The sequence below is a fragment of the Hakea prostrata genome, chromosome 8 (assembly GCF_041222555.1).
Source record: "Hakea prostrata isolate BN-2017 chromosome 8, UWA_Hpros_2, whole genome shotgun sequence".
In the NCBI taxonomy this organism is placed as follows: Eukaryota; Viridiplantae; Streptophyta; class Magnoliopsida; order Proteales; family Proteaceae; genus Hakea; species Hakea prostrata.
In genome coordinates this window covers 53,095,829-53,109,228 of record NC_142607.1, presented here as the reverse complement: position 1 = coordinate 53,109,228, position 13,400 = coordinate 53,095,829, and the positions used below count along the sequence as shown (strand labels likewise).

General features: G+C 37.3%; 1 protein-coding gene across 4 annotated transcripts in view; it reads right to left on the bottom strand.

The window, feature by feature from the left end:
• Positions 1 to 13,400, bottom strand: part of LOC149008591 (uncharacterized) — a 153,649-nt gene that overhangs the window by 72,539 nt on the left and 67,710 nt on the right. For all 4 annotated transcript variants that reach the window (XM_089165298.1, XM_089165296.1, XM_089165297.1 and 1 more), the window contains 7 exons: positions 13,209 to 13,318; positions 12,988 to 13,084; positions 12,569 to 12,667; positions 12,325 to 12,465; positions 12,087 to 12,155; positions 6,694 to 7,164; positions 6,223 to 6,549 (listed from right to left, as the gene is read on the bottom strand). In XM_089165298.1, coding sequence (XP_089021424.1) covers positions 6,223 to 6,549; positions 6,694 to 7,164; positions 12,087 to 12,155; positions 12,325 to 12,465; positions 12,569 to 12,667; positions 12,988 to 13,084; positions 13,209 to 13,318 — 1,314 coding nt within the window. The remainder of the gene's footprint in view (positions 1 to 6,222; positions 6,550 to 6,693; positions 7,165 to 12,086; positions 12,156 to 12,324; positions 12,466 to 12,568; positions 12,668 to 12,987; positions 13,085 to 13,208; positions 13,319 to 13,400) is intronic.

Here is a 13,400-nt window from a genome sequence, read left to right as displayed (position 1 = left end):
TGGTAAGTCATTTGAAGGCAGAGTGGGATCTCCACTAGAAGAATCTGCCGGTGGAGAGGATGAAGAAGGAACATCCGTAGGGCCAGCTTCAGGCTCCACTAAAGGAGAGCCGCTAATATTGTTAGGAGGAACTCCACTATCCACAATATGTTCTGCCAACTTATGTCTTCGCTGATAAACCTGTAGAGGAACATTGCTAGTGGAAGGAACTAAAGAGGGAATAGGAGGAGTATCATCCAAAACACAATTTTCAACAAACACAGATTGACTAGGATAATAAGGAGTGTCTTTAAAAAATGTCACATCCGCACTTGTAAATTGTTTGGGAAGAACCGGATCATAACAGCGAAACCCTTTTTGAGTACGTGAGTACCCAAGAAAAATACACTTAATAGAACGGGGGGAAAGTTTATCCAAAGGATGTGGGATGTGAACAAAACACACAACCAAAAATTTTGGGTGGAACTGAAAATGGTTCTCTATTGGGAAAAACAATTGAAAAAGGAGATTTTTCAGAAGGCAAAGGCATAGGCATACGGTTAATTAAATGACCAGCAGTCAAAACCGCATCACACCAGTAACTCTTGGGAACATTCATCTGAATCAAAATAGCGCGTGCAACCTCCAAGAGGTGACGATTTTTGCGTTCAGCCACTCCATTTTGTTGGGGAGTGAATGAACAACTGGTTTGATGAATCATTCCACGAGAATCACACAGGTTAGATATATCATGTTGCACATATTCTAAAGCATTATCAGACCGAAAAATTTTAATAGGAAGAGAAAATTGAGTCTGAATTTCATGAATAAAACTTTTAAATGTAGTTAAGAACTCTGTCCGATCCTTTAAAAGATACAACCATGTAAGACGGGAGAAATTGTCTACAAAAGTAACAAAATATCGAAAACCATGCCTATTACTAATTCTACAAGGGCCCCAAATATCGGAATGAACAAGAGAAAATAAGGACTCACTACGAGAGATAGAGCGTGGAGGATAGGTGGCACGATGATGCTTCCCTAACTCACACGCTTCACAATTTAATCTAGACACTGATTTAAAAGAAGGAAATAAAATTTTTAATCTAGGTAAAGATAGATGGCCTAAACGATAGTGCCACTAGAGAGCATCTACACAATCATCAGAAAGAGCAGTAATAGGGGTAGCATAGTCCAGATAGTAGAGTCCGTTCCTTTCATACCCTCCACCAATCGTCTTCCTCGTGTGAAGGTCCTAGAAAACACAATAAGTGGGAGTAAAAGTCACAAAGCTGTTTAGTGCTTTAGTTAATTGACTAACAGATAATAAATTAAAAGGAAAGTTAGCAACATGAAGTACGGATGATAAAGTAAGAGAAGGTGTAGGAGAAACACTTCCAGAGCCTAGAATAGGTGTGGAAGTCCCATTAGTTATGACAACAGAATTTTTAGTGGTAGATTTAGAAAAAGAGCTAAAAAGTGATGACTTACCAATCATGTGGGAAGAGACCCCTAAATCGATGATCCAAAGGGTGAGAGTAGAAGTGAGAAGTGCTATGTTACTTGCATGAGAAAGTGTGGCAGCAGAAGTACTAGTGGATGTGGAAGCGCCAGTTTCAATATTTTGCAATCGGCAAAGGATTTGACTTACATCATCTCTTAGAGTCTTAGACAAGTCCCCTGAAGAAGATCCAGAACCACTATCGTTGTTTGCTACAGTATCAGTACCACCATCAGAAACGGCATGATTGGCAAGGTGCTTGGCCCACTCTGGTTTTCCATATTTGGCCCAACAAACTTCCACAAAGTGCACTATTTTACCGCAATGAGTACAAAGTCGAGATGCCTTATCAGACAGTTGAACACCACGACCTCCAAAAGACCTGCTAACTCCCCTTGAGCCACGACCACGTCCCCTTCCACGAGAGGTAGTGAAGGCTGAATTTTCTCCTTTAGAACTTTTTTCTGGAGAACTCCCTTCAGGCAAGGCAATACGTTGAAGTCTAGAATATGCTTCACTAAGAGTAGGGACATGCTCACCAGCAAGAAGATGTCCTTTGACAGATTTCAGTTCAGGGTTCAATCCTGCAAGAAACTTAGACACAAAAAATTCATTCCGTTGGGACTTAAGCTTCTCTATATCAGTAGTGAGAGGTTGAAAGACATTCAACTCCTCCATCATGCCTTTAAAGGAGTTGTAATAATCCTGCAGAGACTTGTCAGCTTGCTGAAATTGAAATAGCTTTTCATAAATACTAAAAATCCGAGTCATATTTTTAGCTTGGGAATAGGTCTCTTGCAAATCATCCCATATTCCCTTTGCAGTCTTATGGAACATAACATTCACTGCAATATCAGGTTCCATACTATTCCACATCCAAATTTTGATGATTGCATCATCTTGGATCCAACTAAAATAGGATTTGTCTGTTTCAATAGGAGGTTCATCCCCAATGAACTTAAGCGTACCTTTTGCAAGAATGTACACCCGAACCGCTTGTGACCACAACAAATAATTAGAACTACCTTTGAGCTTGAGAGATGTAATCTGAACGTTTACATGATCTCCTTGAGATCCTTTTGATTCAGCCGTACTCATGATTGAATCACATGTAAGTGAAGACATTAAACTGAGGTAGATATCACTCAAATCAGTTTTCCAAAACTTGAAGTAGAATGAGCACAAAAAAAATTCTGCAACCTTAGGACTGAATAGGAGAAAGAAAAAAAAGGTTTGCAGCAAAAAAGAGGTAACAAAGGTATCCAAGTTCTGGAACGTGTAAGAGTTAAGGTAATAGGTAGAGAAGATCAATTCACATGAATATCTGATCTAATAGTCCATAATATACAACATTAGGTGGCTGCACACCAAGGAAAACAGGAGAGAAAAAAAGAACTTCAAAAGAGAATATTGAGAACAACACTATTTTGATTCAAAAAAGCTCTGATACCATGTTAGAAAACAAGCTTTAAATAATCAAAATAGCAGTTGAACTTGAACAGAGAAAAGAGAGAAGAAGAAGAAGAGAAGAGAGATGAAGAACCAATAGAAAAGGCCTGTGATTCTTAGCTAAAGAGTTTAGAATCACAGAGCCCTTTTATTTATAGCTTTTAATGAATCTAATACAACCGAAGAGACAAGTAATTGTCCTCTAGAAAAAAGGAAACAAAAAATTACAGCTTTAGTAACTTCCTAACTCCTAAAATAGAAAGTTCTGAAAATAGAAACTACCACCAAAATAGAAACTATGCTTTCTAAAAACTCCCAAAACTTATGTAGCAAGACTCCCACATTAGAAATAGAAAATAGAATAAAAACAATAGCATAATACTGTTCACGTGAACAATAAAAGCTATTTTTACTGTTCACGTGAACAGTAAAAATCCCAACTGTAAAATTCCCAAATTTACGTTTACGTATACTTCAACAGGTGTATATAGAGGGATGTTGTAGGTTCTTGAGATATAGGATGAAAAGTTACTGAAATAGGGTGGAACTTGGAGAAATCTTAGTTAATGGCATATAGGGATGATACCAAATGTTTGTGGCTGTTTTAATGGTTATATTGGTGTAGATCTAAGTTGGAAATTTTAATTTTTGGGAAGTATGAAAATTCAAGAAAGGGGTTTAGAACCTTGGTGATGTAAACCCAGGGTTAGGGTGAAACTTCATGATCTTCTAATTAAATTCTAGCACTCAACTAAGGTTTCTGGAGGCTTTGGCTAAGGATTTTAGGGGTTATAAGGCTGCTGGGATTGTGATTTCAGGTCTGAAATCAAATAGGAATTCTGCTTAGATTTGGAGATTCTACTCCTTGGCCAACTAAGACTTAATAAAGGTTAGGGTTTTGGGAATGGGTTTCGGCTGGGAGGGGAAAAGGGGCTAGGGTTGGTGTTTCTGCAATTCAGAATTAGTAATACTACTAATCTGTAAGTTAGAAACTATTTCAGAGAAAGGGGATTAAATTTGGAAAGGTTAGGGTCTTCTTGGAAACTTCAAAAATTCGGCAACTCTTCCCAAGGAAGAAGATGAAGTGCAGAAATTCTGTACACTAGAATTAGGGCTGCCTTGGGAGTTTTAAGGTTAGGACTAGTTTCTATAGGCTTAGGCGATACTAGTGAGGGTATAATGGATGGTTTTGGGGCTAGGGTTGAGGGAATCCTAGTGGGGTTAGCACTGAAAACGTGGGGAAGAATAAGGGGGAGGGGGGGGGGAGCTACTGTGGTTACACTTTGGGTTGGGGAGTGGCTGCAGCTGTAGGGGATGGGATGAGGTGTCTTAACTTAGTTGAATTGAGGTAAGCTTGCTGGAATTTTGATGATGATGAATGAATCGAGCACTCTGTTCCAGCCGCAAGGTTCCAAGGGGAATCCCACAACTTTTCCAAAGCCAAATTCTCAAACTCAAATCAATTCATTAATCCTAACTAAAAATAACTTACACTAGAAAGGCTATTTATAGCCTGAAAAAGGATTTGGACTCAAATAAGGAAACTTGGTTGCTAAGCAACCCAAACTTACTAGACTAACACCTAAAATTTAGGACTTCTTATTAGGAAATAACTCTTTCCTAATTAAATAACTCAAAGACTCTTAATAAAGAAAACAATACTTAATCACTAAAACACCAATTTAGAGAATAAAACTAAAATTAAAAATCAGAAATAATTCTGAACTAACCCTACTAAATAGACTCGATTCTAGGGGAGAAAATGATCATTTTGCCCTCTTTGTTTGGACCCTATTTCGGATGGGCTTTGGCCCTTCTAGGCTCTTTTGGGGCTGCTAGGGGCTGGATACATCACTTGGACTTTTTATGGATTCTAATGGTTACTTGGTCGGAGATAGGTTTTAATGGCTAGGGTTTTAAGGAAATCCAAAATAAATAGAAAGAAAAGAAATTCAGGTTTCAGAAATTTAGAAGTTAAGGAGATTAGATACAGAAGAATTTGGATTTGGGATAATTCAACTTACTTCTATTGAAGATCAGGTTGAATGAAAAATATATTCTTGGGAGAAGAAAAAAGAAAAAGGGAAGATAAAACTCACATAAGAAGAGGAAGAAATAGCATCAGAGAGAGAGAGAGAGAGAGAGAGAGAGAAAGGGGGGTAAGAGGAGCTGAGGAGCTATGTCATTGTACCTCATGAGCAGCAATAAACAAAACTCAAAATTCAATTAATGAATTCATCCTCTAATTGGTGGGGGATGTATTATATATAGAAGACCTTCTAAAATTCCTAATTTGACTCAAAAGGTTTTCTAATGATCTAATCACTTCAAAAGCTAAAGCAAATAAACTCAAAACATAATTCTATCTAGTCATTAAGTATCCTAATCTAACTCAAAGACAAATTCAAATACTGAAATTAACTACTAATCCCGTGTAATGGCATTGCCCCCACTTTATGGGCTTACAAATTAGGCCCATTACATCAATGAACCCAACAAGGAGCTTAAAGTATATAGAATCCACCAATGGGCCAGAATAAAGTATTTCAAATCCCATTTTACCCTTTTGGACATTCTTTACTGCATCAGAGTGGACCTGAACAGACATTACCTCTGGCAGCTCTTCAGTTTGTAATTTAATAGGCAAGATTAAGTTTAGCGCCAATCTCAGAATATGGATTCCCAACCTAAAATCTTTCCAGCTGATTTGGCAATCCATCCTTGTTGACGTCAAAAGCAAGCTCCCTCTTTGCCCTTCAGATATCTGACTCTCCCTGGAATAACCTGATGTTTTGGTCTTGGCATCTCTTGCACTCATTTTGGTGCAAGATGCCCTCCATTTTATTTTTTGAGGTGTTTGCCATTTATATCCTTCCCCCAAAGGCGACCCTCTTGTTTCTCCCCTTAGTAATGAATTCTTATTCACCAAATAAAGGGTCTAATAAATGTTCTTACAATCTTGATAATCCTCCTAGTCACAATTATTGTTTTCAGCAGTGTATTCGCAATGACGCACTTTAGAGTCTCCCCTTAAATAGAGCACCATAACAACAGAAAATTACTCCCAAACCAGAAAGGATTATTCTACAAACAACATAATCAACCACCAACCTACAGATTTAATGTTTTTTCTTTTTGGGGGCATAAATTTCCTATTTAGTGTTGATAAGGAAAACAAAAGGGAAAAGATAAAACTAAATAAAAAAACCTTGCCATTCTATAAAATGTAGAAAGAGAAAAGAAAAGCAAAACAAAATTATCATCAAGAAGCAACAGAATGCGACTATCCACACCTTCAGATCCAACAAGAAACTTTCTTGCACAAACATTGCAAGCTGAGAATCATCCTCCTTGTTGAGAAACACACACACACTGTCAACATCCATATTTAAATGAAATACCACTCGTCCTTTACCATAACCCAGCAATCCTTTAACATAAGTGCGAGTGTTTTCTTCTGCCTTTTCTCTGTGAGGAGATCCTTCAACGTTTGGGGTATCATTTTCTATTGAGCAGCTTACAGCCGAACCTGCAGAGCTCAGCTCCAAGCCAAAACCAATTAAAGCAACAATAGTAGGCCTGTTGCAAAAAAAATCCAGTTTGGACATGCGAATGCTCATCTGGAGAAATGAATAAAGGAAAGGAATCAATACCCCCACTACCAAAGAGGAAAAAGAACAGCTAAAAAATCATCCCCAAACAAAAATAGAACGGCATTTTCATTATTACAATATTACTACAACAAAGACGTTGACTTTGATTACCTGTGTATCAATGCCATCATAAACAGGAGAACCAGGATCTATTGTTGAAAAAGTAACCACCACAAAATTAGATGAGTCATTGCCTTCTGCCTCATAGAACATCTCACCTATAGCTCCTTTTCCCATTTTACTATCCTGTATTAAAGCTTCAATTAAATGATTCTCATCATAGGGGAAACTGACATCCGAACCACCTGGCTTAGTGCTACTATAACTGAACACAGGATCAGTGGTAGATGTGAAATCTGACAAAGCATCCTTGAAAATATCATCCTCGTCCGAAAACATCAAAGGCAACTCTTTCTCAGTAGCCTCTACACTCGGAGAGGCAACTGTTCTATCGTCTTTCAGAACAGAACGAACTAGATACTGTGGAGACACAGATCTGCAACCTTGAAGTTCATCTCGAATTTGAAGGGAATGCAGTTTTGTCTTGACATTAAGGTCACCACCCCAATGAATAAGGTGTACCTGTAAACCAATACAACAACACCGTTAACACTAACAAATCATGGCTGAGTTACACCACTACAGATGGCAAAAGAATGGGGACAAGAGCTGATGCAGATCCAGCACCTAATTAGGACATTTTGCCACGCAACCAGTAGACATAGGTATCGACCTCTGTTCCTAATATTATGTGGTATTGGCCAATGGGCCAATTCTAAGCACTTTAAACATATGCAATAAGCCCATGAACAATATAATGTTAGTTTCTTAGTGTATTTTCAGCCCTTTCTTTGTACTAATTGAACCATAGTACAGTTGGTTAATTAGGATATTATGTTGAGCCAATTTAAGTAAAGACACGTAAGTTATTTTATGTTCACTTCCAGTTTAGAAAGCACACCATCCAACACAAGGTAGTGTTTTGTTATATCAGGACCAGGTTTCCTTTTAAATTTAGGACTCTGTAATTGACTAGTTCTAACCCTCAACCCTAATTATACCACAATTGATTGGGAGGAATTAAACAGTAATAGTTTTAGGAATACCACATTGCTTTCTGTGAGCTTTAGAAAAGCTGATGCCTTCCCTCTTGGTGAGATCAAGTAAAGGAGTTTGAAACTCAAATTGGTGCTAAGGTCTGGGACCTTACCCCTGTCCCAGCTGCAGGACAGCTTCCAATCAGTTAAGCAAGATTGTGACTCAAGGACTAACCTTTAAGATAGGAGATGAAGCCCCAATTACTGCCTTTTTATCCTTCCTCCTAGATCTCTGTTTGTTTGAAACACCATTACTAAACCAATAAACCATTATCTTAATATTACCACAACTTTTTTACAGAATTCCTAAAAGAACAAACAACTTTTTTTTTCAAGAAATCTGTCCAGCCACAACTAGCCATTAGATCACTCCAAAGTTTAACCCTATCATTCCATCCATTAGTACCAGCCTGTTATCTAATTTTCAGCCATCATAGTAAATTTCACGAAATTTCAGCGAAGTTTCACTACCTTTTGGAAATTTAGAGCTGGCAGAAACGAAAGGCCAGTTGAAATCCGAAACTTGCAATATTTCGGCCAAATTTCGGAAATTTCAGTGAAATTTCAAAAACTAACAAGGGGTTGTATCGTTGGATACAGTGGAGCATATGGTGGTTCATTTTCTAATTCCAGTAGCATGTTTGTAGAGGGGTACAGGGATGGATCAAGTGCATCATTTGTGCACTCCATCTTTGGATATCCATCAGATCCTACATAGCCAGTTATGTCAGTTTCATTACCAGGTTACAGTCCATTGCCATACAAGTATACAACACATACCCTAGGGTAGAATATTTACTTTATGCTGATGATGCTACCTATAGAAGGGCAATGACAGACTACATGGATAACTTTATCAGTACCATGTCACAGGCTCATGGCTTGCTTATGTCCAATATTTAGAGTACTCTACCATGACTCAAGGGATGGATCCAGCCCGACACAGCAACTTCTATTAGATTAGACTAGGTCTCATTCAATGTGTATATCTGTCATTTTGAACGGATGACATGTTGCATTATGTATCTTATTCATCCATTTATTGTTATACATCATCCATCGTAATTTTTAACCAAGTACTAAGTTCCAAACTTCTACTTGTATGTTGAATTCTACTAGTTCTTGTACTTATTCTTGTATTTTTTTTGTTGCATTTTATTGAAAATTTTAGTGTTCTCTTGCATAATATCCATATTTCCATTTGTGAATATGCATGTTTCAGACTTCCAGTTTCACCCGCATATAGTCGAGCATGTGCCGATCAAGAACACCATTTTGGATTAGGTTTTAAGCAAAAAATAACACTTTCATTGTGTTTATTGGCCTCAAATTACTTCGAAAACCAGGCCAAGAAAACACCTAAAACCCACTGAAATTGACCATTGGAATCGATACAAAGACTTCAGGGGAAATTTCAAGATTTCCCAAGGGCGAAATTAAACAATTTTTTTTTACTATGTTCCCAACCACACTGGAGTGTTAAAACCCTAGATCCATCCATTTCTAGAATTTGGGCATTACCCAATAAACCCTAATTTCTAACCTAAATTCTATCCAATCTAACAATTAGAACCCTTCAAGATTTAGATCGCATACACCCTATATCTATTGACAATCGTGAACAAGCTTCCTGTCGATCCACCCACTGGATCCTTGAAAATTTACAAATAGAATATTCACCCCAAAACCATTATATATTAAAACTCTAGGATGTTGAAAAAAGTTTCTTGTATCCATTCAAATTGTTTCAAACCTAAAACCCTCCCACACCCACCAATTGGGGTTCAAACAAACAACTAAGGACCCCAAAAAGAAACACTCCATAAGAAAACCCCCTTTTTCCAAAAGTGGTTTTTCAGAAAACCTTAATACCCCACCCAATTTGAGTAGGCTCTGATTTAAGATCTTGGCCTCAGCCGCTTTTCCTATTGAGGCTATGTCAGGAGAAAAAGAATATAAAAGACTTCAATCACCTAATCAAGAAAAGCACTGAAGTAAGATTTAGTGTAGCAATTCATGTGATTTTGTGCTATAGTACCATAATGCAAAGTTTCAGTCATCTCGGTCAATTCAGTATCTATAGAGATTATCAAAATTTTGAATCTTTTTTTTTTTTTTTTTTAATTCCAACCTTTAATTTCGTGGGTTTTTGTGGTCATTATGGCTTGCTTTTCGGTGTCCATTCTAATTTGAGGCCAACAAACACACTAGGATTGTTATTTTTGCCCAAAACCCAACCAAAGTAGTGTTCTTGATTGGCATATGCCCGAATATATGCAAGCAAAACTAGAAACCTGGAACATGAATTTTAACCAATAAAAAGTATGGATATGATGCAAGAGAACATTAAGATGCAACAAATAAGACTAACAACTAAAATTAAACATACAAGTGCAGAAGTCAGTAATCAGTACTACACGGCAAAAACAGTATGTGTATAACATAAAAGCATATGACTGAAACTGAATTACAAATTATGATCAGAGTTTCTTCACATTTTGGAAACAGCATCCGCTCTACAGATTACAGACCCTACATCAATCCTCATGTCAGTCCCTATTTCCACCTGAAACCCTAAAATCCAGCAAGCCCTACGTTTCCCCAAAAGCCCAAAACTTAGAACTTCATTCCAGTCACACTGCCCAAACTTGGATTGAACCTTGGTCCTATCCCATTAGACATCAAATCCTAGCCTTCACCCTTAACTCCTAATATAAACCCTAAATCTTCAAATTTCCCTCATCTGAAATCTTAACCCTAATTTAGCTTAATTGAACTAATTCTGTTTGAGATCCTGTTAACTGAACCTCAATCAAATCTAAGGCTACACCACTCCACCCCTGGTTTCCCCCCCCCCCCTTTTTCATTTGAAATAAAAGGATAGAGTCTAAAATAAAAAATAAATTCAGGCCTCCAAGATTGAGAAGTTTCTGCAACAACAGAAGGTAGGCTCCTTCACTGTGGGCATTAGTCATCAACTGATCAAAAAACTAAAGGCTGTACCCAATGCAGAAGGCTCATGCATATAGCAGCGTCAAGTAAGGGTTAAATTTACCCAGCCTTTCCCGCATCCAAAGAGGCTGTTTTCATGCCACAACTGACAACAAATTGGCAAATAAATGACCTTCAAAGTTCAAACTACAGATTCACGAGTCATGACAACAAAGAGATGAAGGGTCAATGGATTCTTAAGAACCCTATCAAAATTCTAGTATTATTTGCACTTATATTGGATGACTTAACCAAAGATATTCAAGAAGAAGTTCCTTGGCGTATGCTTTTTGCTTATGATAATTGTTTTGATAGATGAGACAAAAGTGAGTATCAACACCAAGTTAGAATCATGGAGTAACTTTGGAATCAAAAGGCTTTAAACTAAGCAAAACGAAGATGAAATATCTAGCATGTAACTTTTGTCATGATCGGATGGATGATGAGGTGGGGGATCCATCAAAAGTCTAGTATTATTTGCACTTATATTGGATGATTTAACCAAAGACATTCAAGAAGAAGTTCCTTGGTGTATGCTTTTTGCTCATGATAATTGCTTTTGATAGATGAGACACAAGTATCAATACCAAGTTAGAATCATGGAGAGTAACTTTGGAATCAAAAGGCTTTAAACTAAGCAAATGAAGACAGAATATCTAGCGTGTAACTTTTGACATGATCGGATGGATGATAAGGTGGTGAGACTTGATGAGAAGAAGATTCCACAAAGCAATTATTTTAGGTACCTTGGCTCAATCATAGATAAAAAAAGAAAAAGGTGATATAGAGGATGTTGTTTCCCAAAGAACTCAAATAGGATGGAAGAAGTGGAGTTGTGCAACCAGGGTGTTGAGCGATCAACGTATTCCTTTTAAGTTCAAAAGAAAATTCTACACGAACTTTGCACAACCAGCTATCGTATATAATGCAAGGTGTTGGGCTGTTAAAAAGCATCTATAGATAAACTCAATGTAGTAGAAATGAGGTTACTAAGATAGATTTGTGGCTAAACAAGGAAAGATAAGGTAAGGAATGGTCATATTAGAGCTGGACTGAGAGTAGCTCTAATAAATGATAAGCTATTAGAAAGTCAATTGAGGTGGTATGGCCATACTCAATTGAGGCCTTTAAATGCCCTTGTGTAGAGAAACAATTTAATCCAAAACAACAAAATAAAAAAAAATTTTAAAAAAAACCACTAGGGGCAAACCTAAGAATTATGATAACCTTAAAAGAATTGGTGAGAAAGGATATGCATAGGTTAAATCTAGTATCCAGAATTCCCTCAAATAGAGATGATTGGAAGGCAAGGATCCATGTAGCTGACCCCCATTTAGTTGGGAAAGGCAGGAGGTTGTTGTTGTTGTTGTAGTAATAATAGAACTACAAAATGAACTAAACCACAAATAATACAACCTTCATCCCGCCAGCAACCATCTCAATGATTAGTTTCTCTTCAACTCTATCGACAACTTCATCTCCAGCCTGAAAGAAAAATCCAAAACAGAAAGTGTGCACTAGTTAATCTTACAAATTAACTAGAAAAGACGAAAGTGGCACAAAAAAATTGGCAAAACCTAAGTTCTATTACTAGAATCTTTTGTATGGGTTAAATGGAGAAGGAATGATGAAACAAAGCATTCTCACTTCTTACCTTTCCATATATTAATAACTTTGTTTCCACCAATGTCCCATTAATGACAAGATCAGCTGTTCTAAAATTTGTAGGCTGAGGCTCAATAATTTCACTAACACTGTCATTCATCTCTTCAAGTATATCAATAGAAGCAGGTGCCTAAAGGAAGCAGATAGATAAGTAAGCCATAAAACTAACCATTATAAGGATCTGAGAGCAAATGCAACACATAATACTAAGAAATAAGGATATTGTATAATACAGAAGCCCTATAAGTAGCTCGTGTAAGTCCCCTCAGCCAAGTAGCTTTCCCCTCTTCGTCTTGAAACTGTATAATCAAGGTATTAGAAGACTCCAGAGCCTGCAAAAAAGTTGTTTGCAGAAACGAATCAAAACACAAGAATACAAAAATGAAAGAGAAGAACTAAGTTGGGGAAAGGTAATAAAAATTAAAAAACCAAAAAAAAAAAAAGGGCCCTAATGAAGCAGGTAACTGAAGAAGCATCAAATGCTTCATCACTCGTAAGGAGGAATTCTGGATGTGAACTGATTAAATTTTGAATGGGTCTTCCAAAAAACACACAGACAAATACAACTCAAGACTGCAACAAACTGGAAAAGAAAGAAGAAGAAAAAGAAAAGAAAAAAAAAAGGCCTGTGCTTGAAGATACAACAGCTTACCTTCAGAGTATCTGTCCCCCTGAAAGCTACTGCAATAGAAAACGGAGATCCCCCAACATTTGTTGGTGGAACGTCATAAACTTGTCGACCAGACATACTGCAATATCACAAAGCCACCAATCTAAGTAAAGCTCTCCCAAACAGCTGCTAGGTCTAAAACAGCCTGTCACCCACATCCCCATGACAAACATTAAAGCACAAAAAACTGGATACAAAGAGACCTTGTGCATCTTTGGTAACTCTGTGATGCTTCAGACTCCAACACATAAAGGTAGAGTCCAGATAAGACAACAAAACAAGGTTGCCACTCAGCTACGGAATTACCTATCCCCTGTATCAAGAATGTACAATGAGAACATTAAATAACTCAGAAATGTCTACAGAGTAAACATGCCAGAAAATTCCTTAGCAAT